The sequence below is a fragment of the Typopeltis vanoorti genome, chromosome 6, assembly GCF_054136105.1.
Source record: "Typopeltis vanoorti isolate ZY-2024b chromosome 6, IOZ_Tvanoo_1.0, whole genome shotgun sequence".
In the NCBI taxonomy this organism is placed as follows: domain Eukaryota; kingdom Metazoa; phylum Arthropoda; class Arachnida; order Uropygi; family Thelyphonidae; genus Typopeltis; species Typopeltis vanoorti.
In genome coordinates this window covers 32,069,919-32,096,978 of record NC_143554.1, presented here as the reverse complement: position 1 = coordinate 32,096,978, position 27,060 = coordinate 32,069,919, and the positions used below count along the sequence as shown (strand labels likewise).

The 27,060-nt window shown below is 34.8% G+C and overlaps 1 protein-coding gene across 4 annotated transcripts in view; it reads left to right on the top strand.

Moving 5' to 3' along the window:
* The window catches only part of unc-104 (kinesin family member unc-104), a 942,286-nt gene that overhangs the window by 514,228 nt on the left and 400,998 nt on the right, over positions 1-27,060 (top strand). For 3 of the 4 annotated variants that reach the window (XM_090394092.1, XM_090394093.1, XM_090394095.1), the window contains exons 26-27: positions 15,789-15,877; positions 20,054-20,165. In XM_090394092.1, the coding sequence (XP_090250218.1) occupies positions 15,789-15,877; positions 20,054-20,165 (201 nt within the window). The remainder of the gene's footprint in view (positions 1-15,788; positions 15,878-20,053; positions 20,166-27,060) is intronic. The other variant, XM_090394094.1, reaches the window with a different exon arrangement.

The window sequence follows — 27,060 nt, the reverse complement described above, 5'->3', positions numbered from 1 at the left end:
GCAGAATAGTGTTCTCATTTTCATGAAGGACTGTCGTGCAACTTCAATCCTTGTCTTTATATCTATTTCTGGATCCCACTGTTCATTAAGCCAGCAACCAAGATATTTATATCTTGACACTTGATCGATATTTTTCTCATTGAGTGTCAGTTTCATTGATGAGGCTGGATGTTTGCTGATGATCATGTATTTTGTCTTGTTGATGTTTATATTTATTCCTATTCTCTGGCTTTCTATGTATACTCTGTCAATGAGTTTTTGGAGATCCATAATGTTATCTGCAATTAGCACAGTGTCATCTGCATATCGTAGGTTGTTAACAATCTTTCCATTTATTGTGATTCCCTCTGGACATTCTTTTTTTAAAGATTACCTCTGCGTATATGTTGAACAGGAGTGGTGAGAGCACATGTCCTTGTCTCATTCCTCTTTTGATGTTAATATCACTGGTGCTAATGTTGTCTAATCGAACGGTAGCTGACTGATTCCAATACGGATTTGGTATTAGTCTTATGTCTTGTTTGTCTAGCCTTATTTGTTGAAGGACTTCTATTAAGTTAGTGTGTCTGACTTTGTCGAATGCTTTTTCAAAATCTATGAAACACATAAAGACAGATTTATGTTTTTCTATGCATTTTTGTATCAATATTTGGGTACAGAAAAGGGCCTCTCTAGTACCAAAACCATTCCAAAAGCCGAATTGTGTTTCACTTAGAGTTTCTTCACTTTTTCTATAAATGCGATTCTGAATTACTTTCAAAAATATTTTTAATGTTTGGCTCATTAGACTAATAAGTCGGAAGTCACCACAGGAATTCGCTTTGGGTTTCTTTGGGATAGTGATAAATGTAGATTTGAGCCAATGGAAATTCATCACTTTCATATATTTTATTAAATAGTTTTTCAAGAAGTTTGATGTTATCTGGTTCTATTAATTTTAAAAATTCTGTTTGCACACCATCTGGTCCACTGGCTTTTCCTGTTTTACTTGTTCATATAGCATTCTCTGTTTTGCATTTCATGATTGCTGGTCCTTGAATGTTATCTTTTATATTTATAGGCTTCTGTCTAGTATCATTGAAAAGTTCTGTTACATATTTTATCCAAATCTGTGCTTTATTCTCTTCTTCTAGAACTATTTTTCCATTTTCGTCTCTTAGAGACACTATTTGCTTTTTCCTAAGTTTTCCGGAAATTTCGTTGGTTTTCTTATACAGATTGAAATTATCATGTTTCTTCTGAAGCAGTTCAATTTCAGTACATAAATTTTTCATCCAATTTTCCTTGGCTTCTTTTATTTTTTTCTTGATGATGTTATGTGTTTCTGTATATCTGGCTAGGTCTTTGTTTTTGTACATTCTTCTTGCTTGTATCAATAAGAGAAAGAATCTCACCTGTCATTCATTCCTGTTGTTTTATATTATTCACATAACCAACTTCTTCAATACTTGTTGTTACGATGGCATTCTTTAAGCTATTCCAAAGAGATTCTACTCTTTTATTTTCTTCTATGTTAATCTGTTGTAATCACAGGTTAAGCTGTGTCTTGGCACTTTTATTTATCTTTGGGTCTTTCAGTTTTTCTACATCAATTTTCTTTTTCTTCTTTTGTGATTTTTTAGCTGATTTTAATCTAAGACGTACTTCTGCAACTAGGGGATTGTGGTCTGATGAGATATCTGCTCCAGGATAAGTCTTTGCACTCTTTATACTACTGTGGAATCTTTTATTTAACAATATGTAATCAATTTGATTTCTGACAATGTTATGTGGTTATCTTGAGGCGATTTTCAAGTGTACAGTCTTCTGGGTGGAAGTTTAAACCAGTATTTGCTATTGTTAGATCTTCTTCCTGACAGAACTGGACTAGGCGATCTCCTCTGTCATTTCTGGTGCCTAAGCCATGTTCTCCAACAATTTCTCCATCAGCCCCTCTTCCCACTTTTGCATTGAAGTCACCTATCACTGTGTTTATATCATGTTTCTTTGTTAGGTTTTTAATCTCTTTTAGGTGTTCATAAAACTCTTCAACATCTTCTTCACTTTTTTCAGCTGTGAATGCATAAGCTTGGATGATATTTATGTTAACGGAGTTTCCCTTAAGTTGTAACAGCATTATCCTTTCAGAAAATGGAATCCAATTTATTACTGACTTATTGATTTCTTCATCTACTATTACAGCCACACCATGTCAATGTTTGTTCTCATCATTCCCAGAGTAATACATTGTCGTATTATCTTGTTGACACTTTCCAGATCCTGGCCATCTTCTCTCGCAAATTCCCAAAATCCGGATGCCCAGCCTCTTCATTTCTCTTGTGGCATTTCTTAATTTGCCAGCTTCATGCAGAGTTCTGACATTCCATGTTGAGATTTTAAAAGTAGACGCCATTTTGAGCCCGGAGATTCTTTGCATCCCCCTGTCCCATTTAAGGGACGCCAGGAACTTGGGACCAATTGTAAAGGTTTGCTCGCCATGGTGGTTGTTCTGGAAATAAGGTAGAGCAGTAGTTTCTCCGTTTGCTTTCTGCTCTGCAGTATTACAGACGTACACAATATAATCATATTGCCATCTGCAAATCTCTGATCACAAGCTTTTCTGTTGTCATTTGGCTTTAACCTTGTGTCAGTATTGACAATGCTGCTTCACAATGTCAGGGGCAGTGACCCCAGCAGGTGTTTATTTAATGGTGGCACTACTCGCCATGTCACTGAGTTGTCATTGGGCTTTGTGAGGTTTTAAGTGAGACAGAGTTGCCACTTCTGTTTCCCCACACCCTGATAGCTCAGTTGCAGTTGGTCCACGGCTACTTATTCGCCAGATTGCTCTGCATATATCGCAGCTAGCCTCCATATCTGAAGGCTGTTCCCCCGATCCGCCACCTGGGGGATGCACCTGGTAGTAGTCAGCTCTGCCCCGGGAGGTAGTTAATCAAGTTGTTAATATTATCATGAGTTTGCATGATGATTTGAATAGGCTGAGGGGCAGTGGCGGCTTGTGGCTGGAAATTGTGGGGATGATGCAACTTTTGAAATATACATACACACTGTAAGTACAGTGTATACGTGTTTGGATAAAATATCAAAATTATGGTAAAAATTTAAAAAAAAAATTAAACATGAAAAAATATTGTTTATTATCGATAAAATGATAGTTTCATATAATTCAAAATTACTTAAAAATAAAATATAATCTTGTTTTGTTTCATGAAAAAATATTGTTTATTATCGATGAAATTATACAGTTTAGTATAATTCAAAATTACTTAAAAATAAAATCCATTCCTTTAATTGTAATTAAAGGAATGGATTTACAATTTTTGGACATATCTCCGTCTCTTTAAATAACGTCCAAATATTTAAAGAGATGGAGTAAACATGATAAGCACTACGAACACTCTACTATTGGCACAACCTGCATATAAACAGTGGAACTGTGTGACAGACAGTGCCGCATTACATTAATAGTTCGCATCTCACTATAATGTGCATATGCATGCATGCGTAGCAATAATGCAATGTGGTAAACAGAGTGCTGCTAGCGTCCTTCGCCCTCCTAAGTGCTACAAGATGGATTTTCATTATTTTTTATACAAAATAAGACAATTGTATAGGATTGTTGATGAAAAATTAAATATTACAAGCAAAATATAAATAAATTAATAAATATATTTATATATCGAGAAGGTTGATTGGGCAATCATCTTGATTGTAAGGGAAGCGGCACTCCCATGGACCCCTAGCTGGATCTATCCTCTCCTCCTTCTACTTTGAGGAAGACCCACTTACTTTAATCTTTTCTATAAGGCCTTATCAGCCAACTCTTCTTACTTTATGACCCTTGTGCTATTAGAGTACTCGAGGGCCATGGGGTCTTTTCATTTCTGGCCTTACAACTATGTCCTCTCTATAAACCTTACACTATTTCTTCTATAATCTACCCTTTCCCCTTCAATATACCCTATTCTTCATATGGGTTTAAATTCGGAAGAAGGCAAGTTCAGAAGCCTTAAGGTAGCAGCCCTACCACTGAACTATTCCATCGTCAGACTAGTCCCCTGACATGGAGAACATAATCCCACTTGTAAGCTGACAGAAAAAGATAATCAGATTGAATCTATGGGAAATGACCCTGGAATGGAAAAGGGAAAACGAAAATGGAAACGACAAAATATAATACACATAGCAAACTGGAATGTAAGAGGAATAGAATATAAAGAAATAGAATTAGACCAGTTATTAAATGAAAGAAATTTTAAAATAGCAGTAATCACTGAAACAAAAAAGAAATTAAAAGGAACTATGAGAACTGCAAATTTTAATGTGATATACAGTGGAGTCAACACAGACCAAAGAGCACAAGCAGGAGTCATGATTTGGATTCATAACTCCCTTTCAAAACAGTTAAAACATTATAAATTAGGGAATGAAAGAATAATAGAAGCTAGAATAAAAATAGATAGAAGCTATTTAACAATAATTGGTTTATATGCCCCAGAAGAAGGAAGAGAACAGGATAATATTGATTTTTATAATCATCTACAAAACATATATAATAAAATAAATAAAAATGATTACATAATTTTAGCAGGAGACTTAAATGCAAGAATTGGAAAAACGAAAATTAATAATAATATAGGAATACATGGAGAACACACTCTAAACAGAAATGGTAAAAAATTGATTGACTTTGTAGTTTATAATAACCTAAAAATAATGAATTCCTTCTATAAACATAAAGACATACATAAATATACTTGGGCAGCAAGAGGATGAAAATCAATATTAGATTACTTCATATTAAATAAAAAGACATCAAAATTTTCACTAGATGTTAGAGTTCACAGAGGATATGAAATAAGCAGTGACCACTTCCTTGTTAAAATAAAATTAAGATTACCACCTAAATGGCTACAAGTAACAAGAACAGAAAGAAAAATTGAAACATTTGTTTATAAAACTAGACTATTGAATGACACAAATGTACAATGGCTATATGAACAAAGAATTAACCAGTATCTAGATAAAATAAAACAAAATGAAGAAATAGAAATAGAATGGCTTAATATAAAAATGATACTAAATGCAGCAGCAAATGAAAGCTTAGGAAAGACCAAAAAATTCAAAAGAAAAAAACTGAAGATCTGGGATGATACAATCAAAGAAATAATCAAAAAGAAAAAAGAAGCCTATCACAAATGGTTAAGCAGTAAAAGATTAGAAGATGAAATAGAATATAAAACAATAAGAGCCATAACTAAAAGAGAAGTCAGAAAAAGACAATGAGAATCATGGAATAAATTTGTTTCTAATTTAGAACATGATTTATATAAAATAAGACGCAATGTATATAAGATTTTGAAACACCTAAATGCAGATACCAAAGAAAACATAAAATTAAACACTGAATTGAAATTAGAAGAATTTCTAAATTACTACACAGAACTGTGGACAGACAAATATTTTAAAAAAAAGACAACTGGCAAACAAAAAATGAAAAAGGAAATAACTGAAGAAGAATTAGAAATCAGCCTGAAAGAAACAAGAAACGGAAAATCTGGAGAAGATAAGCTAGGTTCAGAACTATATAAATACGCAGGAACAAGATTCAAAGAAAGATTCTTATTATTTTTAAATAAAATTTACTCAACTGGTATCCTCCCAATAGAATGGAAAACAGCAATTGTGATTCCTATCTTTAAGAAAGGTAATAGAGATGACCCTAAAAACTATAGAGGTATCAGTATACTAAATTCCTGTTACAAAGTATATAGCAGAATCTTAAATAACAAACTAATGAAATATTCCGAAAACTTTATTCTAGAGGTACAGAATGGATTTAGAAAAGGACGATCATGTATAGACCCAGCCTTTTGCCTAAAATTAATAATAGAGAAAAGAAGAGCATATAATTTAGAAACACATATTGCATTTATTGACTTTGAAAAAGCATTTGACAAAGTTAAAAGAAACATATTATTTAACATATTAAAAGAAAGATAAATACCAAATAATATCCTAAAAGCTGTCACAAGTATATATGAAAATAATCAAATACAAATAAGATTAAATCATGAGCTATCATATACAAGAGAGATAAACCAAGGGGTCCGACAGGGATGTCCCCTCTCAGCAACTCTTTTTAATATCTACTTAAATGAAATAATAATAAAATGGAGTAAAAATTTACATCAAGGAATTAAACTTTCACCTACAGTTAACTTAAACACTCTCCTCTTTGCAGACGACCAAACAATAATTACAAATTCTGAAGATAACTTACAGAAAGCTATTTTAAATCTAAATGAGATATCCAAAGATTATGGTATGATAATATCAACGGAAAAATCAAAAACTATGGACTTTAAAGGACAAGATCCAGCAAGAACTAAAATAGTATTAGATAACAAGATCTTAGAACAGGTGAATTCATTTAACTACCTAGGATGTATGATAACTTATGAAAATGAAAAAGATATAAACATAAAAATTGCAAAATATTTAAAAATAACAGGTGTAATTAACTCTATATTTAAACCAAACCTAGTTCAAAAACAAACCAGGCTAAAAGTATACAATACATTAGCCCTACCGATCTTAATGTATGGAAGCGAAATCTGGACAATAAAACAAAAAGACAAACAAAGATTAACAACAGCAGAAATGAAGTTTATGAGAAAAACTGCAAAGTATACCCTATTTGATCATGAAAGAAACGAAGATATTATGAAAGAATTAAACCAAGAACCAGTAATAGAAAAAATTAAAAAATATAAACATAAATGGATGGAACACGTTCAAAGAATGAAAACAGAAAGATTACCAAAACTAGCCTTAAAGTACAAGCCATTAGGAAAAAGAAAACCAGGACGTCCTCTTAAACGATTCAACGATGACTTCTAAGGCCGGAACAGGCTATACTAGGCCTAAATCCTTGATACGTATGATGATGATGATGATATATCGAGAAAAATTGGGGGTGCTGCTGTTCCGCAGTGCCTGCACGAGCTGCCCCTACTGAGGGGGCCAAACATACGTTCCTTATACTTCTCATGCAATTGATTGCTACCATTATTCATCTTGTTCTGCCTCCACACTATCCTTTTTCTTCCAAATTTCATGCTTAAAATTTATTTATCCATATGACACTTACTTTATTCAGTCTTTTGAACTTTGGAAAACATTCACACATCAATGTTGTTGAATTTCTTTTGGTCAGTTCCTACATAGCATTAATCTCCCTCTGCTTAACACCTCATTCCATGCTATAGCTCTAAGCTGTCACCTAAACTTTTCGTATCACCAGCCTTTTAATTCCGCATATATTCTTTCCTCATAGAAATCTTCATACGGATAGCCATAATCCATATGATCATTTCACGATCACTCTCACCAAATAGAGGGAAGTGTGAAATCCCACTCACAAGCACATCCTTGTGTGCCGTCCTTTACATACTGTCTGAGATAGTTGTCTCTCAATAACTCAAATTAATTTTCCTTATTCCCAAATGCTATTTCTTCATTCCAATCTATACTGCCATTTTTAAAATCTCCCATAATACTCGCCCTTCCCCAGTTTCTTATACATTTCTTCATTACCATCCTCCACATTTCCTGGCCTATAGCAGCATCCAAGTAAATATCTCTTTCTGTTAACCTCCACCTCACACCATATTAACTTAAAACCATTGCCACTGTTTACATCTCACATCTCCACTTTGTGCGGATGTAATTCGCCTGCTATCATTAACAGCTTCCTATTCTCCCCCCCCCCCTTTTTTTTTTTTTTTTTTTTTTTTTTTTGTCCTTTCTGTCCTCATGGAAAGCCTCATACATACATTTCCATTCCCATCAGGATCCAACCATGTTTCACTTATCCAGCAATTTTTGGGAAAATAAACTCAATGAACAAAACTATTTCATGTCTCTTATTTCTGATGCTCCTGGCATTTGTAAATAAACACAGCAATTTACTTTTAGGTCTATAATCAATCTTGCCCATGTCTTTTGTAGGTTGTGATTACACCACACCTAACCATTCCCAATTGTCTTTATCACCACTTATCCTGTCTATCTCTTCAAACTCAACTACATCTCCTACATCCCATTCCCATTCTGACCATCCTTATACACCCATTCACTACTACTACTTCCAACATCCACTCTCCATGTACTGTCTCCCTGTCCTTCCTGACTCCTCCTATTTATTTCCCTGTTTATTCATCCCCAATTATCACTCACAGTACTACTATTCTCATTTACTATCACTTCAGTCTCACCATTTCCTCTCTCCTGATCTTTTGCTTCACTTCTTACTTCCTCTGCTCTCTTGCTCACATCACTCATTGCTCCTCTTTGCAGCAGTATTCTCTCTGACTCGCACCAAACCCATTCAAATGCAACATGTCACTTTTGTACATTTCCATCCTCCACTCAAATGCCACATATTAACCAACTACGCTTCCTTCTATTCATCATATCTCTGCCAACATACCATTCATGAACCTTACTCTCTGTCTCAATTCACCATTATCATACCTAGGCAACACATCAACTGCCCTTCTAATCACAGTGTTATCTTTCACTCTCCTCAGCAATCTTCTGATATCCATTCTTACATGCACTTGCTTCTCTTATCTAATGCATCAGTTATCCGGTTAATTCTCATGATTCATGGAAAACACCTTATGGAATCTCATTTACCACATCTCTAATAATGGAATCTCCATACATCGCTATTCTTGAGTTATTCATCAGATCTTTTTCTCTGCTTTCCTTTGTCCTAACCTTTTGTACTTGTCCATTCTTATCCACCAAGCTTCTTATCTCATTAAACATTTTTCATTGCCCTTCTCATTGTAATCAACTCACATAAGTGAGTCTTGCATCCTGGCAATTATACTGTCTATTAGTCTATCATTCATTTGTTTAATTTCCTCATTCCGACTTTCATTCTCCTCCACAGTTCCACTCACTTTCACTTTCATAGTCCTGCTCACTTCTGTTCTGTGATTTATATGGTGTCATTTGCTGTAGTAATTATGCAGTCTTTCAGCCTATCTGCCAGTTTTGCATTTATTAATAATTTGTATTCCAGTAGAATATCAGACTTTCATAGATTGATAGATTGTTGTGACTGCAACATATATAATTCTTGAAAAGTTCACATCATTAATCACATTTCATTTTTGCAATACACAATGCACCACCCTCATTCTTACTGCCATTTTGTTGTTATTCACTGTATGCTTCAAAAATAGTAAAAGTCTGTTTACACACAATATGCCCTAATCCCTTATTTACACCAAGCTGTAAAACAAAACTATACCAAAATGCTATCCAAATTGTTACTTTACTACAAAAATAAAACTTATCTTTTCAATAGCAACTTTCAATGCCCTTTCACTAAGTGGCAGTCTCCTTATATTAAGCTGGAGTGTAGAGGGCATGCTGGAGGAGGGACTGATGGTGATTGAGCAGAAGATATAGGGGGAATTAAGTAAACTTGATGTTAATAAGTCACTAGGACTTGAAAATATATAATTGCATCTTGAAGGAATGATCTATTGAGTTAACATCACCTTCATCACAACTGTGTAACATGAGTCTTACCATAGGGAGAGACCAAAAGGAATGGAAGGTGGAAAAATTGTTCCAGTTCACCAAGGGGGAAGATAAGGCTGGGGCTACAAATTATAGGCCAGTCTTGTAATCTGTGTGCCTGGAGTTGTTAAGGTGTCAGAGAATTTGGTATGGACTAGGATTCAGAAATGGGTTGATGATAGTGGTATTCTTGGTGATTTCCAGGATGGGTTTGGTGGGGGGAGGCATGCTTTAGCAATCTGCTTACATATTACAAGATGCCGACAAATTCACTGGATAAAGAAGATGCATATACAGTGGTATACTTGGATTTTTCAAAGACTTATGACAGACTGCCACAAGACAAGCTGGCAGCTAAATTGAAACAGATGGGATTAGATAACAGACTACTGAGTTGAATATCTGATAGGCTGTCAGATAGTTATCAGCAGGTTCTGTATGGTGGAGCGGTATTACAAAAGAGGAAGATCACTAGTGGATGTCCACAGGAATCTGTTTTGAGACCATTATTTTTGAACTTGTATGTTAATGACATTGTAATTGGCTTAACTCATATGTTTCTGTTTGCTAATGATGCAGAGTTAGAACTATGAGAAGTAGGAAGATGTGACCTTGCAGGAGAATCGCAATAGACTACTGAGTGGAGCTATAAATTTCATGTTGCAAAGTGCAAGGTCTTGAAATTTGGTAGGCAAGGTTGGGATATAGAGTATACAAGTAAAGGGGAAATTTTGAAGTTGGTGGAAGAAATGAAAGATCTAGGAGTGATTAATGTTGACACAGACTTGAAGTTTAGTTGTTACATTGCCAAAGTTGTAAGAACATCCCAACAGATTATAGCAGTGACATGGACATCAGAAACAAAGTGATCAGGCCACATATATACTACTGTGTGCAGATCTGGGCACCTGTTTTTCAAGAGAATGAGGATGTATTGGAGTACAGTAGCAAACAAATTGACCCAAACAGTCACATTTTAAAGAAAAATTTTAATTTTGCAAGAAAATAAGTACAAAAATTAAACTCCCACTTTACCTAATAATTTATATGTGCTCCTCTGTTCCTAATAAGTTCATTAATTCCCTAGGATCAACATAGAAAATATTTTTCTTATTTCTGCATCTCGAAACCATACTTTTATAATGGATTGTATTAAGTCATCCTTTGTATCACAATTTAATTTTCCAAGTCTCTTTTTCATTGTGGCGCACAAATTTTCTGTTGGGTTAATGTCAGGAGAGTTGCCTGGCCACTAAAGCAAATGGATATTGTGATTATTAAGGAACTCTTTCTTTTTTTGAGGTGTGGCATGGAGTGAGATCCTGTTGGAAGATGAGTTCTTCATCTTTCTGGATTGGTGGAACCACTCTTTTCTCCAATATTTTTATGCATTGGTTACTTTTCATCATGCCATCAGCAGGCTCAAGTGATCTTGGACCATCAAGTGCAAAACAACCTAGAACATCTTTTTAGCTGAATGTTTAGGAGCTTGTTGAAAGTGGGCAGCAGAAGTCTTCTCAGCCTCTGATTTACAAACATAGGGTACTCGTTCTCCTTTGACAAAGAAATGGCTCTCAACAGTCCAATCTTTGTACACTTTTGCCCACTGGAGCTCTTTTTCTTCATAGCCTTTGTCAACAGTTGTTTCTGTTTTGGTCTGTGGTCAGTCCTCCCTGCTTAAAACAATCTTCGATGGACTGTCATGTCAGAAATATTAATCCCACTAGCTTCCAAGTCTCTATTTAAGTCTACAGGAGACAATCTTGGATTGAAATTGCTAACTAGTAAACGATCTTGAGTAAGTGCAGTTTTCCTTTTTTGCTCCCATTTTTGTTTTCTGTCAGAAGAAAAAGTATCTACTCCCTAAACCTCTTTAAAATCACATTAACAGTACCCAAACCAACACCACACTCATTGGCAATTTGTCTTTGCATCATCAATGTGTGCTGAGAAAGAGTACACATTTTTGAATGCTTTCTTGTAGATATATTAATTTTATACAAAAAATGAATAAAACACTATGAATGTCAAATTGTTTATACTATTAAAAATGTACAACATGAGAAGAGTTCAGCAGAATGTAACTTGCAGAGCTTATGATTGAGACATATAAATTGATAAGGATTTTTTTACCAGAGGAGATTAATGCAGAGGAGATTTTTCATGGAGGGAGCAAGGGTGGAACAAGTGGCAATTCCTGGAAACTGTATGAGGAGGGTGTGAGCAGGGGAGTGGTAAGCAGGTTCTATGCATGGTGAGTGGAATGCATTCCCTGAAAGTGAGGTGAGTGGAGAAACTGTGAATGGGGGCTTGAGGCATAGTTCAATGATATTTTTTTTGCATGATATTATTGACTTCCCTGTTTAGTTCTTTGACTCTATGGAGGTCAGATATTAATAATGATTATGATGATAATAATAATTAATACATTGTCTTGCATGACAAACTTTCAAGAATATCTTATGAAAGCATCATCATCATCATTATTATTACAATTCCCAGAGATCTCCATGGTGTCAGGGACTCATGGAGGAAGTTCACATATCACCAATACCTGATGTCATACCTTTTCTTGAATTCATTCACTCTACTTTCTCACTACTTTCAAATGCAATCTGATCATGCATTACACTATGAGAGAAAAGTTTAGCTCTCTTCCCTTTTTTGACTGCAGTCATTCTCAACATCCATGGATGCCCTCTTTTCCTTGCCTCCGCATTCCATAAAATGAAAACTTTCAACTACTTGTATTTTATATGACCCTTTCAGAGTTTGTAGGTCTCTTCACCATCCCTCTTTCTTCTGTTTGTTAGTGTTTAGAGAAGTTGGTAAGAACTCGCATAGAGAAATGGGTAGACAAACAAGCTATACTCTGCAAGGAGCAGCATGGGTTTACTCAAGGAAGGTCACGTTTTAGCAATTTGCTCATATTTTATAACATTGTTACTGCTGAGTTGGATAAAGGGAATGAGCACACTACATTAATGTTGGATTTTGCTAAGGTATCTGATAGGATACCACATGAAAGGATGTTGGATAAACTGGAGAATATGAGAGTGGAATATAAATTCTTGTCTTAGATCAGTGGATGGTTGACAGACAGATATCAAAAAGTGGTATATAGTGGGTGTTGTTAAATTCAATTGATTGTATTGTTTCATTTTAAAGCAGAATTCTTGTATTTGTTATATATATCATATATTAAATGTTTTATTTTGTTAATCTAAATATTGTGTTTGCCTGAATTCCCTTTTATTGCACCGTTCATAAATATTCGAATCTTGCAGGAACCCCAAGTGGAATAGTAAATAATTCGGCCTAAATAAATGAGGAGACTGCTAACTTAATTAAGAATTGATCCTACTATTTTATATAGACTAATCTAAAAATAGGGTGGTGCAGTATAATTATAAATTTCTCTACTTTTGGATCGGTGATCAATTTGCAATTAGTTGTTATATTGATAAGAGTGACTTGAACCAAGATGGCGGATTTAGAACATAACATGAAAATAGAACGTCACGACAGTGTGAATCTGCAAGATTTCAGATGACCAGTGGTGTATCTCAGGGTTCAGTCCTTGGGCCATTATTTTTCAATCTATACATTAATGACATCAGGCAGGGTCTAACATCAGATATGCAATCGTTAGATGATGATGCAAAGATAGGCAGGACAATTAAGGTTGCTACTGATATTCAGCACTTATAAAATTATTTGAATAGGCTTAAAATTTGGGCAAACGAAAATGGCTTTCAGTTTAATGTTAGTAAGGGTAAAGTTATGCACTTTGGCTTGATTAGATTTCCAGCAACATATTATATCAGTGGAGTTATGCTACACGAAACTGAGAAGACAAGGGATCTTGGCATATTGGTGGATAGGAATTTGAAGTTCAGAGGTTACATAGCAAAAATTGCAAATACAGCTCAGAGGATAATTGTGATGTTGAAGTGCACCTTGACAAGGAAGTCATTTTGCCTCTTTATAAGGCTTTGATAAGACCACACCTGGATTATTGTGCGCAGATTTCATCTCCTGGATTCCAGCAGGATAGAGAAGCTGTGAAAAGGGTGCAAAGAAGAGTTACAAAGATTATATAAGGATTATGGGATGTAGAATATGAGGATAGATTTGCAAGTATGTGGATTACAGACTTTGGTTAAGAGGAGAAAGAAGGCTGACATTATATAGGCTTATATAAACTTTTGAATGGGTGTTATAGAATATCGTCTAATGAAATTGTTTGTTATATGGAAGGAGGGGAGAGAACATGGGAGAGCATCCATGGAAGTTAAGTTTGTTCACAGTCAAGAAAGGGGTAAGAGCTATGTTTTTCTGTCACAGAGAAGTGAGTGAGTGGAACAGTTTGCCTTTACAGGTTTTGAAAGTTTATTTTCCACTTGGTTAGAGTATAATAAATTTAGTTTAATCCTTTATCCAAGTGTGAGCAAACAAAGTTTGCGCCTGAAAGTATCTTCAGGACTGGGTTAAGGTGGTCACACCAGGGCAACTCGTTGCAAAGGTGGAGCAAGCTACCAACACTCCTATCCTAGTATCCTAGTATCTCCTATAATGCAAAACACATCTCCTTGCGGATATGTCTATTTTGTTATGCATTAAGGGAAGGGCCACTACCCAGACCGGTTTCGACCTTTATTGAGGTCTCTTCAGTGGGAGCCAGGCCCAAGTCGAGATATCAGGCAGAAGCATTAGCAGGTCATCTCCACCTATAGGAATTGCCAATTGGTGTGCCACCCTTTTTTAATAAATTACTCTGGATTTAGAGAAAGATGTTGAAAGTTTATTTTCCACTTGGTTAGAGTATAATAAATTTAGTTTAATCCTTTATCCAAGTGTGAGCAAACAAAGTTTGCGCCTGAAAGTATCTTCAGGACTGGGTTAAGGTGGTAACCTTAACCCAGTCCTGAAGATACTTTCAGGTTTACCACCTTAACCCAGTCCTGAAGATACTTTCAGGCGCAAACTTTGTTTGCTCACACTTGGATAAAGGATTAAACTAAATTTATTATACTCTAACCAAGTGGAAAATAAACTTTCAACATCTTTCTCTAAATCCAGAGTAATTTATTAAAAAAGGGTGGCACACCAATTGGCAATTCCTATAGGTGGAGATGACCTGCTAATGCTTCTGCCTGATATCTCGACTTGGGCCTGGCTCCCACTGAAGAGACCTCAATAAAGGTCGAAACCGGTCTGGGTAGTGGCCCTTCCCTTAATGCATAACAAAATAGACATATCCGCAAGGAGATGTGTTTTGCATTATAGGAGATACTAGGATACTAGGATAGGAGTGTTGGTAGCTTGTTCCACCTTTGCAACGAGTTGCCCTGGTGTTTACCACCTTAACCCAGTCCTGAAGATACTTTCAGGCGCAAACTTTGTTTGCTCACACTTGGATAAAGGATTAAACTAAATTTATTATGCCTTTACAGGTAGTGACTGCATCTAGTGTGAATGAATGTAAGGGAAGGTATGACAGCTGGTTTGGGTGATTTATAGCCTCTCTGGAGGTCTTAGATAATAATAATAATAATTGCACAAAGGTTGAAACTTTGTGCTGGGCTTATGATATGCTCTGATCCTGAAATTTAATTACATTGCACGTGTAACATGCTTCAATGAATTCCATGATGCTCTTTGTTTCTTTATAACAAATAAAACATTTGGACTATTTTCACAAACTCTTTCTTTGTGATAGATCTAATAAATAAAATGATAAGAAATATAATTTCAAATATTTTCTTCTAAGTTATCGCTGCAACTTGTAGGATGTTATTTTTTTTTTATCAGAATCTCTCCAGTCTCACTGTAATTGTAGATTGTCTGTTTTCATCAGCTCTTACAGGTGACTTTATAATGGGAGCATTGTAGACAGGGAACACTGTCAGTATACAGCATGAGATATGTCAATATCATGTATGAAAATGACACACTCACATACAAGAAGGATGATACTTTGTGAAAAACATGGATATGGATTTTGGAAGTTGGCTTGAGGAATCACTATAGTACAGTATTGGTCCTCTGTTATTGTATCACTACTAATGTGTTTATGCAGGAAAAGCATGTGTTATTTATTTGGATGATCTTCATATGTTCTTGATTAACACTGAAATTTCTCAAAGTTTTTTTTTCCCCTTTTTCTCCCCCATTTTTTTAAGAAGATGAAGAAACACCCGAGTACAGCCATGGCGTTAGACAGTCAGCTCGTATTAGTTTTAGTGATGATCTTTTTCAAAGAGGAAAGAAGGTAATATCAAAATTGTATCATGAAATTTTGTCATTATAAGTATTTGTCTACTAAATATATGTAACATTAACTACTACAGGAATTCATTTTTATAAAATTTATTTTCAACTCCCAGTTAAATATTCTAAAATTTTATTACCTTATCTATAAGTAACTTAAAATGTGAAGCTGTATTACAGAAACTTAGTCTATATTTCAGATATCCCACACTAGATATTTTTTCCTAAAACATCTATTCAAACTTAACTGAATAAGCTATTGTATAAGATGTAATTATCTTGAATGTTTCATTACAGCGGTTTTTCATAGTAATAACATATGTTGTGTTTTCGACTGATGAACAAATGCTGCAATTGTTTCAAGAGAAAGAGAGCGAGTGTATAGTCGTATTATGAATTACTGAAGTTATTTAAAAAAAAAAAAAGAAAGGCCTTCCTATGACCATTATGCATATGCTTATTTCTGTTTCATAGTTTTAATAACAAAAATGTATGGTTTTTATGGTGTTTAATTTTCATATTTCCCTTGAATGTTAAATGGTTTCAATATCTGTCCTGGCCAAATAATTTCTTTAAAACCTAATCAATGCTCTGATAATGCATTTAATCCTATTTGATTAGTATGTGATTCACTTTAATGTGTTTTTCTGATTATAGGTGATGTTAGAGATGTGACAAAAAAACTAGTTTCTGGGAGGGAAAATTCTACCACCTCTGTCTACACAGTGTAGTACATAAGTTTTAGGACATGATTTGTGGTGCATACAGTACTGGAGCAGTCTATCGACAAATGTGCTGAGTAATACCAACTAATGCCTACATTCCAGAGAGCGATGTTAATTTATGTTCAGTAGTGTGCAAGCTTTGATGTTTAGTATAAAGTGCTTTTTCTTTGTACATCTTGGATATAAAAAATGAACAGAGAATTGTGATTAAATTTTGTTTTAAAGTCAGTCATTCTGCTACCATAACCCTAGAAATGGTACAAAAGGCATATGGGAATGATGCTCTGAACCAATCCAACATCTTCAGGTCAGGTGGTATTCATGATGGAAGGGAGGCAGTAGAAGAGGATGAGAGAAGTGGCCATCCCACATTTCCACTACAACTGATAAGTTGGTGAAGAATCATTGGCGAATCACAGCACGAATGATAGCTTTCAACATCCGTATGTTTTTCATTCTCTGATTCTGAGTGAAGATTTGGGAAAGAGGAAGTTGTATGCACGTTTTGTCTCACATTGCTTGAAAGCTGAAGAAAGAAAAGATCGAATCATATCTTGTCAGGACATTATTGTGATAGCAGATGCAGATGAAATTTTCTTGGACAAAATCGTTACAGGAGATGAGAGTAGCGAGGAAGAAATGCTCGCCTTTATCAATTTTTATTCCTCATAATGTTAGCTCTTTTCATATTGTAGAATCCGTGCATATCCTATAAGTTCAGTAGTATAGGAATTTATATAATATTATTATCCAATATATAATATTAGTGCTTCATTCAAGATCTAATTTGCATTATTATTAAATGCGTTATATTTGACATATGCCACTAGGAAATAAGACAATTAGATTTGATGTTCTTGTTGAATATTTCATTATTTTCATACCAATCCCACAATGAGCATAGATGTTCTTTAGGTTGTACATGGCCTATGAACCTGAAACAAAATGATACATAGTTCTGAATAGATTGGTGAGATATTTCTTTCAGACTGAAGAGATTGAGATTTCAAAAATCATGCATCAAAACGATGCAGACCCCCCCCCCCCAATTCGTAGTGAACATTGAATGTGTTGATTTTATGCGGAATGTATGGATAGTCTCTTAAAAATCATTCATCGTGTTTGTCTAGGCACATTCTTGTTGGAAGATTTTTTTTCTGTTGCATGATAACGTGCGCATACCCACAAGACTGCAAATGTGTATCACTTTTTGACATACGAAATCTCCACCCTTCATCACAACCCACCCTGTTACTCACCAGATTTATCCCCTTCAGACTATTTTCTGTTCCCCAAGTTGAAAAGGAAACTGAAATGACACCAAGATGTGAAAGATTCAGCCATCCGGAAAGCTTTAAAATTTAAAGAAATTTAAAATTCTCACTTCTTTTACTCCTCTAACCAAACCAAACTTTCATACTCAGTACACCTAAACCAAAACATGACTGCCTAAGATATCCAGTAGTTTATTGAATTTTGTTGTAACTGCGATGCATCCTATTTTGGCATGGAGAAATCCATTGAGTTGTGTATGGAAGAACATGTGAGAGAGACATCACCTATGGCAGAACTAGAGCCAGTACTCTATGTAATTCTTAATTCTGCTAACCTCATGAACATTCTGTCATGTATCTGGAACAAATCAGAAAATATTTTTAGTTTCTGTTGTGAGCTTGAGAGAAGAATTATTGAATCAGCAGAAATTGTTCTCAATCTGGTCAACCTTAATACTAAGCTGTGCTATAACCTCTGTGATTATCGCTCCTCAGCTATTCAACTTTGGCATATGCAAGATCCTGCCCAAGTGAATGTGCTCACTCAACAATACTGTGATATCCAGAATGCCTTCAAATATCAGTTCATCATCATCAAATTCCTGACATGTACAGGATACAATAGTACTACATGAAAAACTTACATCATTACTAACTTCCTATCTGCAATTTTCCTCCAAGTCAGTCTGTTACTTATCAAGACTCCAACATTATCAGATCTTATATTTCTATCTTATAAGGCACTTTTACTGTATCAATCCACCTATATCGTGGTCTTCCTCTGAGTCTTTTTCCTGCCAGCCTGGCAGAGAACACAACTTGGTGGTGAGGAAGAGGTGAAGAGGATCCAGAGGTGAGTGACCAAGATAGTATCAGGTCTATGGAATTAACATGATGAGAACAATTTGAAGATTTGTGGGTTACAGATGTTGGTTGACAGGCAGAAAAGGGATGATGTGATCGAGACATACAGTTTAATGAAGGGTTTTTACAAGATTAGTACAGAGGAATTTTTTCAGAACATGTCTGGTGGTGGGACAACTAGGGGGTCATTCTTGGAAACTGAGCAAGGTAGTTAGCAAGGGTATTAGAGAACTAGATTTTTTTGCTTAGAGAGTGGTGAACGAGTGGAATAAACTGCCAGAGTCTGTTGTGAGTACCATGACTGTGAATGAGTTCAAAGTAAAGTATGATACTTTACTGGGCAAATACTGGGCAAATAAATATTATTTATTTTACTAAATGGTATAATTTTGCTGAAGCAAATACATGAGCAACATTTGGTATTTTAATGTATCTATCCTTCATCATATGATGAAGCACATCTCGTGTATCTGAAAGTATGGTGTAATATTTTATTATTTATCACTATTTTACTCTGAGTTTTCAGTCCTTTTAAAGCCATTAGTTTTATTTTAGGTATTATCATATTATACTATTCTGAAATTTCCTTTAACGAATTTAGATTTTACAAAAATTTTATCTTTGTAAATCTTCTGATGCAAATAATATATATATATATATATATATATATATATTAAAAAGTAGAGGTGATAGAATACATTCCTGCCATTCTCCTTTTGATATGTCTTTCCATGCTGTAGTCTGATTTGATGGCTGTTCCATCTCCTGCATATATTTCTTGAATGAACTGTAATAGTTGTTTGGTGTATTTAAACCTTCTAATATTTTTAATAATTTTTGTCTGTTAATTTTATGAAAGGGTTTTTCTTAATCGGTAAATGTCAATTATGGTCCTTTTTGAAATTCTCTCCTTTCTATTATCTTTTCAATCAGTAATTTTAAAGTAAAGATTGAATTTATTCAAGATTAACCATGTTGGAACCCATTTTATTCTTCCATTTCCTACTCATGTTTCATTATTTATCACCTGCTATATATTTGATATGCTTAACTTACTTTTTTTATGAAAGATATTATCGTAATAGAAAATTTCAGATTAAAATGATAATGGAGAATCTGTATGTTAAAAAAACAAAAAAAAAAAACAGTATAGAATATGAATAAGTTAGTATGGAAATCATATGAACAATTCTTGATCATCTCATATCCATGGCTGCTAACTGGAACACTTATATAAATTAGGTACTGGAATAAGAGAATAATGTTTTATGTAGCAATCTAAAGTTATTTTCTAAATTCATTTTAACATTATAGAGTACAAAAAAGGAAAAGCAAGATCTTGGAACCATGGAAAAATACCTCAGTTCATCTCAAGAACGTATTGTTGAAGGTGAAGGACAACCACCTGAAAATCTAAAAGTTGAAGGTAACACCACTTGAATTTCTGTTTTTTAAATCTTATCCATCCATTTCCTGGAAAAAAAAAAAAGAAACTTACCTTAGAATTGTTATTTAAGCATATATATATATATATTTATTTATTTATTTATTTATTTGCTATCTTTATTTCACTCATCTCCAGCAGTCTACTCTTCTCAACTCCTAGGAGGATCACTTCTTCCCCTACCAACGACTGGAAAATGTATTCGGTTATCATATAGAAATCTGTTTATTAACTTCCATGGCTCTGTCATTTCTGTTTGTTTACTAAACTTTGCAGCCAACATTTCTTTAATTTGCTACTGTAATTAATCAGCATATCACAGTCTTGACATTAATTATTTAATGTGTTGATTTTACTAAACCTAAGGATGTGGGGATGAACATGGTAAACTCAAACCCTTGGGATGAGTTTACCATAATCGAAATCAGATGTTTTATCAGGAGGGAATAATGACTTCCATATCTCTTCTCATAGTATCTTTCTCAGCATATATGATATCCAGAATTCATTGTCTTTACTAATTTTGCAGTTTGTTTCCTTTAACTTCAACTTCCTGTCAACTATTACTGTTGGGTTTCTAGTCTTATCAGTTTCTTTTTACTGGAGATTGACTACCATAATAATAATCAATTTGTATTATATGCATTATGAATGCATTGTTTTGTATTGGAACACTGATTTGCATCCTTCATCATCTATTGTCTATAATAGCCAGTTTATTCAAATTCTGTTGATGTATTTCAGTACATTGGCATTGTGTAAGCAATTTTGTAAACAAATAAAATATACGAATGAAGTATCTTCACAACTGGTCTACTTATGTAAAGAAGTCTGTTGACTTCATGCCAGTTGCCTTAGTATCTCACAGTCCAAAGCACACTTACTTTGGGAAGTGTATATTGCTATGCATTATGGAAAGAGTCACTACCACTAACCAGGCTGGCTTCATCACATTTATTGAAGTCTCATCAGTGTGATCCAGATCCAAATGATACCACGGTTGAATCAATGTCGAAGTCATACTTTTTCATGTATAATTTGTAAAATGACATTTCTCCATATTATTAAAATACTCTAGATCACAGAAAGCTGTAGGAAGTTTTCTTTTTCTTTTTTTTTTTGTTATTAATTCTTGTTTTAATCCTTATTTAAGTGTAAGCAAACAAAGTTTGCATGCAAAATGTCCTGCTGGTATAGAAGCTGCAGACTTCACATCATTTGCTTTAGTATCGAATAATGCAAAACACACTTACTTTCAGATGTGCATATTGTATTTGCTATGCATTATGGGGGGGGGGGACACTATCCAGACTGGTTTGACATTTACTGATATCTGATGAGTGGGATCCATGGTATTTTACCAATAAAGTGATATAGCATTTTACTCCTTAGGTGTGGAAAACATATCACTTTTGCATTGATTCGACATAATCACCTTCCTGGATTTGGCTCCCAGTGAAACGACTTCAAGTAATGGTCAAAACTTGTCTGGGGTAGTGACCCTGCCCATTGAAGGTCATATCACATGACTCACTTGCTTTATTGCTGAACTTATGTTATTGGTCACAAATCTGATAAATGCAGTGTCATTGTCATTTTTATGATCTTATTTTGTGCCATTTTTAAATAATGTGTCCTTACAAAGTATAAATAATAAATATATCGGGTGGTGCTGGCATGCAAAGATGTATGTAGTCCGTTGAAGAAAACTCTTAACAAAAGATAAGTGTTAGTATTAAGGATGAATGTTATTTGTGTTTATTTTGTTACCATTACTGATTTTTAAGTTTGCATTATTGAAATTGTGTGATTGGTATGGTTTTTTGTTGAACAGTGACCCCATTTAAGTGGGACAAGCTGCAGAAGAAGAAGAAGGTATAGTTTTTTTTTTGCTATAAAATTGTCTTGATATTGTATCCAGTTGAGAACTTGTCATTGCAGCTACCAAATCTAACACATTGTCATCCAGCCTGCCGGCATTTAAAGACACTATCATTCGTACATAGTTGAGAATTTTTTTGCAATGTGTGGCATGTGCACATCCCATGGATTGAAAATGTGGCCAGTGAGGAATGGGAATGAGCATGGAAGCACTGGGAGATGTAAATATTTTGATCTTGGGATTCAGCAGTGGGTAGAGAGATAAGATGGAGGGAAAAGAGAGAGAGAGATTGGGATCAGAAAGAGTCGGTGATGTCCACGAAAGAAGATTCTGTTGAAATCTCCATATCATGTATAGTGATTTGATGATTCAGGGTATTCAAAGCAGAGTGCTAGAGGCAAGCTTGCCAAGTGGAACAGTAGAGAGTGTGGCAGAAGCCATGAAGTAAGGTGAAAATGTAGAGGAGGTGATAGCAATGGTTATTACAAATGACCTGAGATTATAGAAACTACTAGTATGTTAAGAATAATTACTTTCATTTCCTGACATTTTGACCTTTTTATGAAGGTTATCATCTGAAGTATAGACTTATATATAAAAAGACAAGCTACATTACATTTCATACAGTGGGCTAAAGTGACAATGATTTGATCAACTGTTATTTTACTGGCCTGACCTCTAGTGGAAAAAAAAATCAAAGTTCTATCCTATTTATAACATGGTCAGAGAAGAAATTCATATTAATACTTTTAATACAGTAATAGTGGTGGTTTTATCAGTAATTTAAAATAAGATTTTCTTATATTAATTCTTAGCTCCTGGAGTAATATAGTCATAATTATAATGTATAATGAACTGTTAGAACAAAAGGTTATGTTTCTAGAATATGTGTGATCCATATTCTTGGGATTTTTTTGACCATCATTATTGTTAAGATTAGGGTGGTTGATTAGAATTTCACAGTTAAATTATCAGTTTCTTTTTTACTGAAGATTTACTGATTCATTTTGGTGTGATGTAATGAGTAGATGCCTTTCCAGTCAATTCTATGTAGAGTATTCAGTCATGATCAGAAAGGCCAGATTTACCATAGTTTTATTAAATTTAATATGTTGTTTATGTTCCTTTTTTCAGATAGGAATTGTGCATCGAGTTTCACCTATATAAGGCAAGTTACAGGTACACATACTGGCCACTGAATTAGAGACTTTCAATTAATGTTGTGTTGGGCCTCCTTTAGCCTGATGTATGCAGTTTCACATAGACTCCACAAGTGTTCAATTTCATCTACATTTACAGCATACCAGGCATTCACCAGACAGTCCATTGACTGGCTCAGATTTGATAGAAAAGGACTTTGCTTCTGGATCTGTTTTTCTAATCCATTGAGAATGTCCAATACATTCTCAATGCTTTGTCATGGCCAGGAAAGATGATGGAAATCATGGTCCTGCTGGATAAAAAGTCAACATTGCAGGATGGACTTCATCAACAACTATGTTTAGATATTCTTTAGAGGACACCTGACCTTCCAGCAATAGCAGGGACTCATCCCATATCAATAGAACATGCCCATATCATGGCACCATCTCCAGAACTAGAGTTGTGTTGACAGGGCAAGCTGGGTTCATTGCTTCATGGCGCTCTATGTCAAACTCTCTGCCTACCATTTGTATAGAACTAGATGTACTGTGACATGTTAGACCACATGACTTTTTTTCCAATTTTCTGTTATTTAGTCACGGAGTTCCTGACTCTACTGTAGATGAACTTTCTGGTTCTTCGTAGAAATCAGTGGCTTCTGTATGGTCATGTGGCTGCCCATACCAATCATCTTCAATTCCCTTCACATAGATCAGTGTGATATGGGTTGGGAACAGCCTTCATTAAATTATTTTTCATTTGCTGCATGCAAGAGGTTCTGTTTGTCCATACAAGCCTTCTCAGATGATGGTGATCTCGTTCCTCGCAGGCTGGTTTAGGACCACTGTTATGCCTCTTAGACAATCAAAGTAGTTATTTTTCTGCTGAATAAATACCTAAATACCTAATATATTTCAATTTTTGGCAAACCATTCAGTTCGGCTGTTTTCAAAATTGTGGTTCCAGCCAGTTGGCCACCCACAATAAATCCTTTATCAAACTCTAAAATATCCTTGGCTTTTCTCAAAACAATTGATGATTCTTGACACTATTGATCAGCAGAATTCTTAAATAGTTTGCCTAGAAGACATGGTGATTCATATGACCAAGTATATTGCATGTATGCTGTGTAAAGGTTTTTAATTCAGTACCAGTGTGTCTATGCATGGAATCCATTATACTCCAGGGTTGGAAGATAACTATCATAAATCTGTGTAAATTTAAAGAGGCCTGTGAAATTGTAATCACCTACCCTAATCTTAACAATAATGGTGGTCAAAAAATCCCAAGACTATGGATAGCATATATTTTACCCACAACCTTTTGTTGTGAGTTCATTATAAATTATAATTAGGACTGTAGTACTCTAGGATCTTACCCTTAATATTTTAAATTGATAAGACAATTGCTGTTGCTGTATCATCATCAATTCCTGATATATACCCTCAAGGGAGGTGTAAAGGATATGATAGTACTACATGAAAAATTACATCATTACTAACTTCCTATCTACAACTTTCCTCAAATCAGTCTGTTACCTGTCAAGACTCCAACATTATCAGATATTATATTTCTATCTTCTAAGGCACTTTTTACTGTATCAGTCCACCTATATCTTGGTCTTCGTCTGGGTCTTTTTTCCTGCCAACCTGGCAGAGAACACTTGTTTTGCTAATCTTTCCTTTAACATTCTGTTTAAGTGACCATACCACCTGAGATTAGCTCTACTGACACATTTCTGGATGCTGACAATGTCAAGTTCTTTTCTAATATCCTCATTTTTAAGATATTGCCATTGATTCCATCTATTCATGCCCCCTAATCTTTCTCAGGACTCTCATATCTGTGGTCACTAGTCTTTGGTCAAGTGTTTTACTTCTGACCCAGTTCTCAGATCCATAAGTTAAAATTAATTTGAATACTGTCCTGTATACAGCTAATTTAGTGTTTTGGCTAATTTCTTTCTTATTCCATATAAATTTATTCATTTGACTTCTTACCATACCAACTTTGTTGATTCTATTGTCTATTTTCATATTTAATTTACTATATTCACTAAAAATCGTGCCTAAGTAGCTGAAATGTTTTACTTGTTTTATAGGTTCTCCATTCACAATGCAGTTGACATTTTCAATGATTCTGCCTACTTTCATTGTCTTTGTCTTTTTATTGCTGACCTTCATACCATATCTATTACAACAGTTATTCAATTTATTCAGGGAATCTTACAGACTTGTAACAGATTTGTTTAGAAGTATAACATCATCTGCATAACGCAGAGAGCTCAGATTAACATCTCCAATTTTGATATCAGGTTTAATACCACTTTCTTTCATAATTTGATCCATATAGATAATAACAGAGGGAATAATGTACATCCTTGTCTGACACCAGATTTAACATTGCACCACCTTCTTGTACTTCAATTCTAACTGCTAACTTACAACTCAAATAAAGATTAAGTATTGCTTGATATAATGCCCCATTGACACCATATAACTGTAGTGTGTTGAATAGCTTCTCTCTCTCTCTCTCTCTTGGCACCTTGTCATATGCCTTTTCCAGATAAACAAAACTTAAATACGGATCTTTGTTATATTCCCATGATTTCTCAACTGTTTGTCGTAAAGTGAAGATCTGATCCTGACAGCCTCTATTTGGCCTGAATCCAGCAGTTTCTTCACCAAGCTTCTCATTCATAATCCTTCTCAACCGTTTCTCAAGTATACTTGCATATATCTTACCAGGAACACTCAGTAGAGAAATACCACTGTAATTCTGACATTCAGTTTTATTTTCCTTTTTCTATATGGGTACTATGAGAGCTCTACTCCAATCATCTGGAATTCGTCCCTCTGTCCAGTCTTTCTGACCTATGCAGTGCCGTGCAGCCACTGTAAGACTTCTATACCTCCATACTTGAGCATTTCTTGTCGAATATCATTTACTCCTGTTGCCTTTCCACATTTCAGGCTTTGATGGCTTTTTCTACTTCAAGAATGGATATGTATTCCTGACTGCATGCCGGTCAGTGTTTTTTGCCACTGTGTGTCATCACTGCTTGTTTCATTTAGCAGTTTTTCAAAGTAATTACTGCATACTGCAAGGATATCTTTTTCTCCTGTTTTCATGTCACCGTTATCATCTGTAATTCCTTTTACAGCACTCTTTCTTCCATTTCTGAGCTTCTTCAACAACCTCCAGAATATCTTGCCACCTTCTTGATATTTATTTTTTATGTTCTTACCAAAGTCCTCCCATGACTTTTGTTTAGCTAGTTTTACACAGTGTTTCTTTAGCTTTCTTACGTTTGTCTCTGTATTCTCTAAGAGCACAAACTGATTTATTTGCCAGTAACTTTTGATATGATTTCTTCTTTTCTTTCACTGCCTTTTTAACTTCCTGTGTCCACCATGGAGTTCTGATTTTTCTATCCTTACAGACAACCTGACCACATGATACATGCCATTCTGCGTCACTGAATCAATCTGTGTTTTCTTCAGGGTTTGTCACTGAAACTCCAAGGTTTTTTCTTCCATCATGTTCAGTCATAGACAGATATCAAAAAGTGGTATACCGTGGGTGTGAATCTGCCAGATTTAAGGTAACCAGTGGTATACCTCAGGGTTCAGTCCTTGGGCCATTATTGTTCAATCTATACATTAATGACATCAAGCAGTGTCTATCATCAGATTTGCAATTGTTTACTGATGATGCGAAGATAGGCAGGGTAATCAGGGATGCTACTGATATTCAGCAATTACAAAATGATTTGAATAGACTGGAAATCTGGGCAAATGAAAATCGCTGTCAGTTTAATGTTAGTAAGTGTAAAGTTATGCTTTGGCGTGA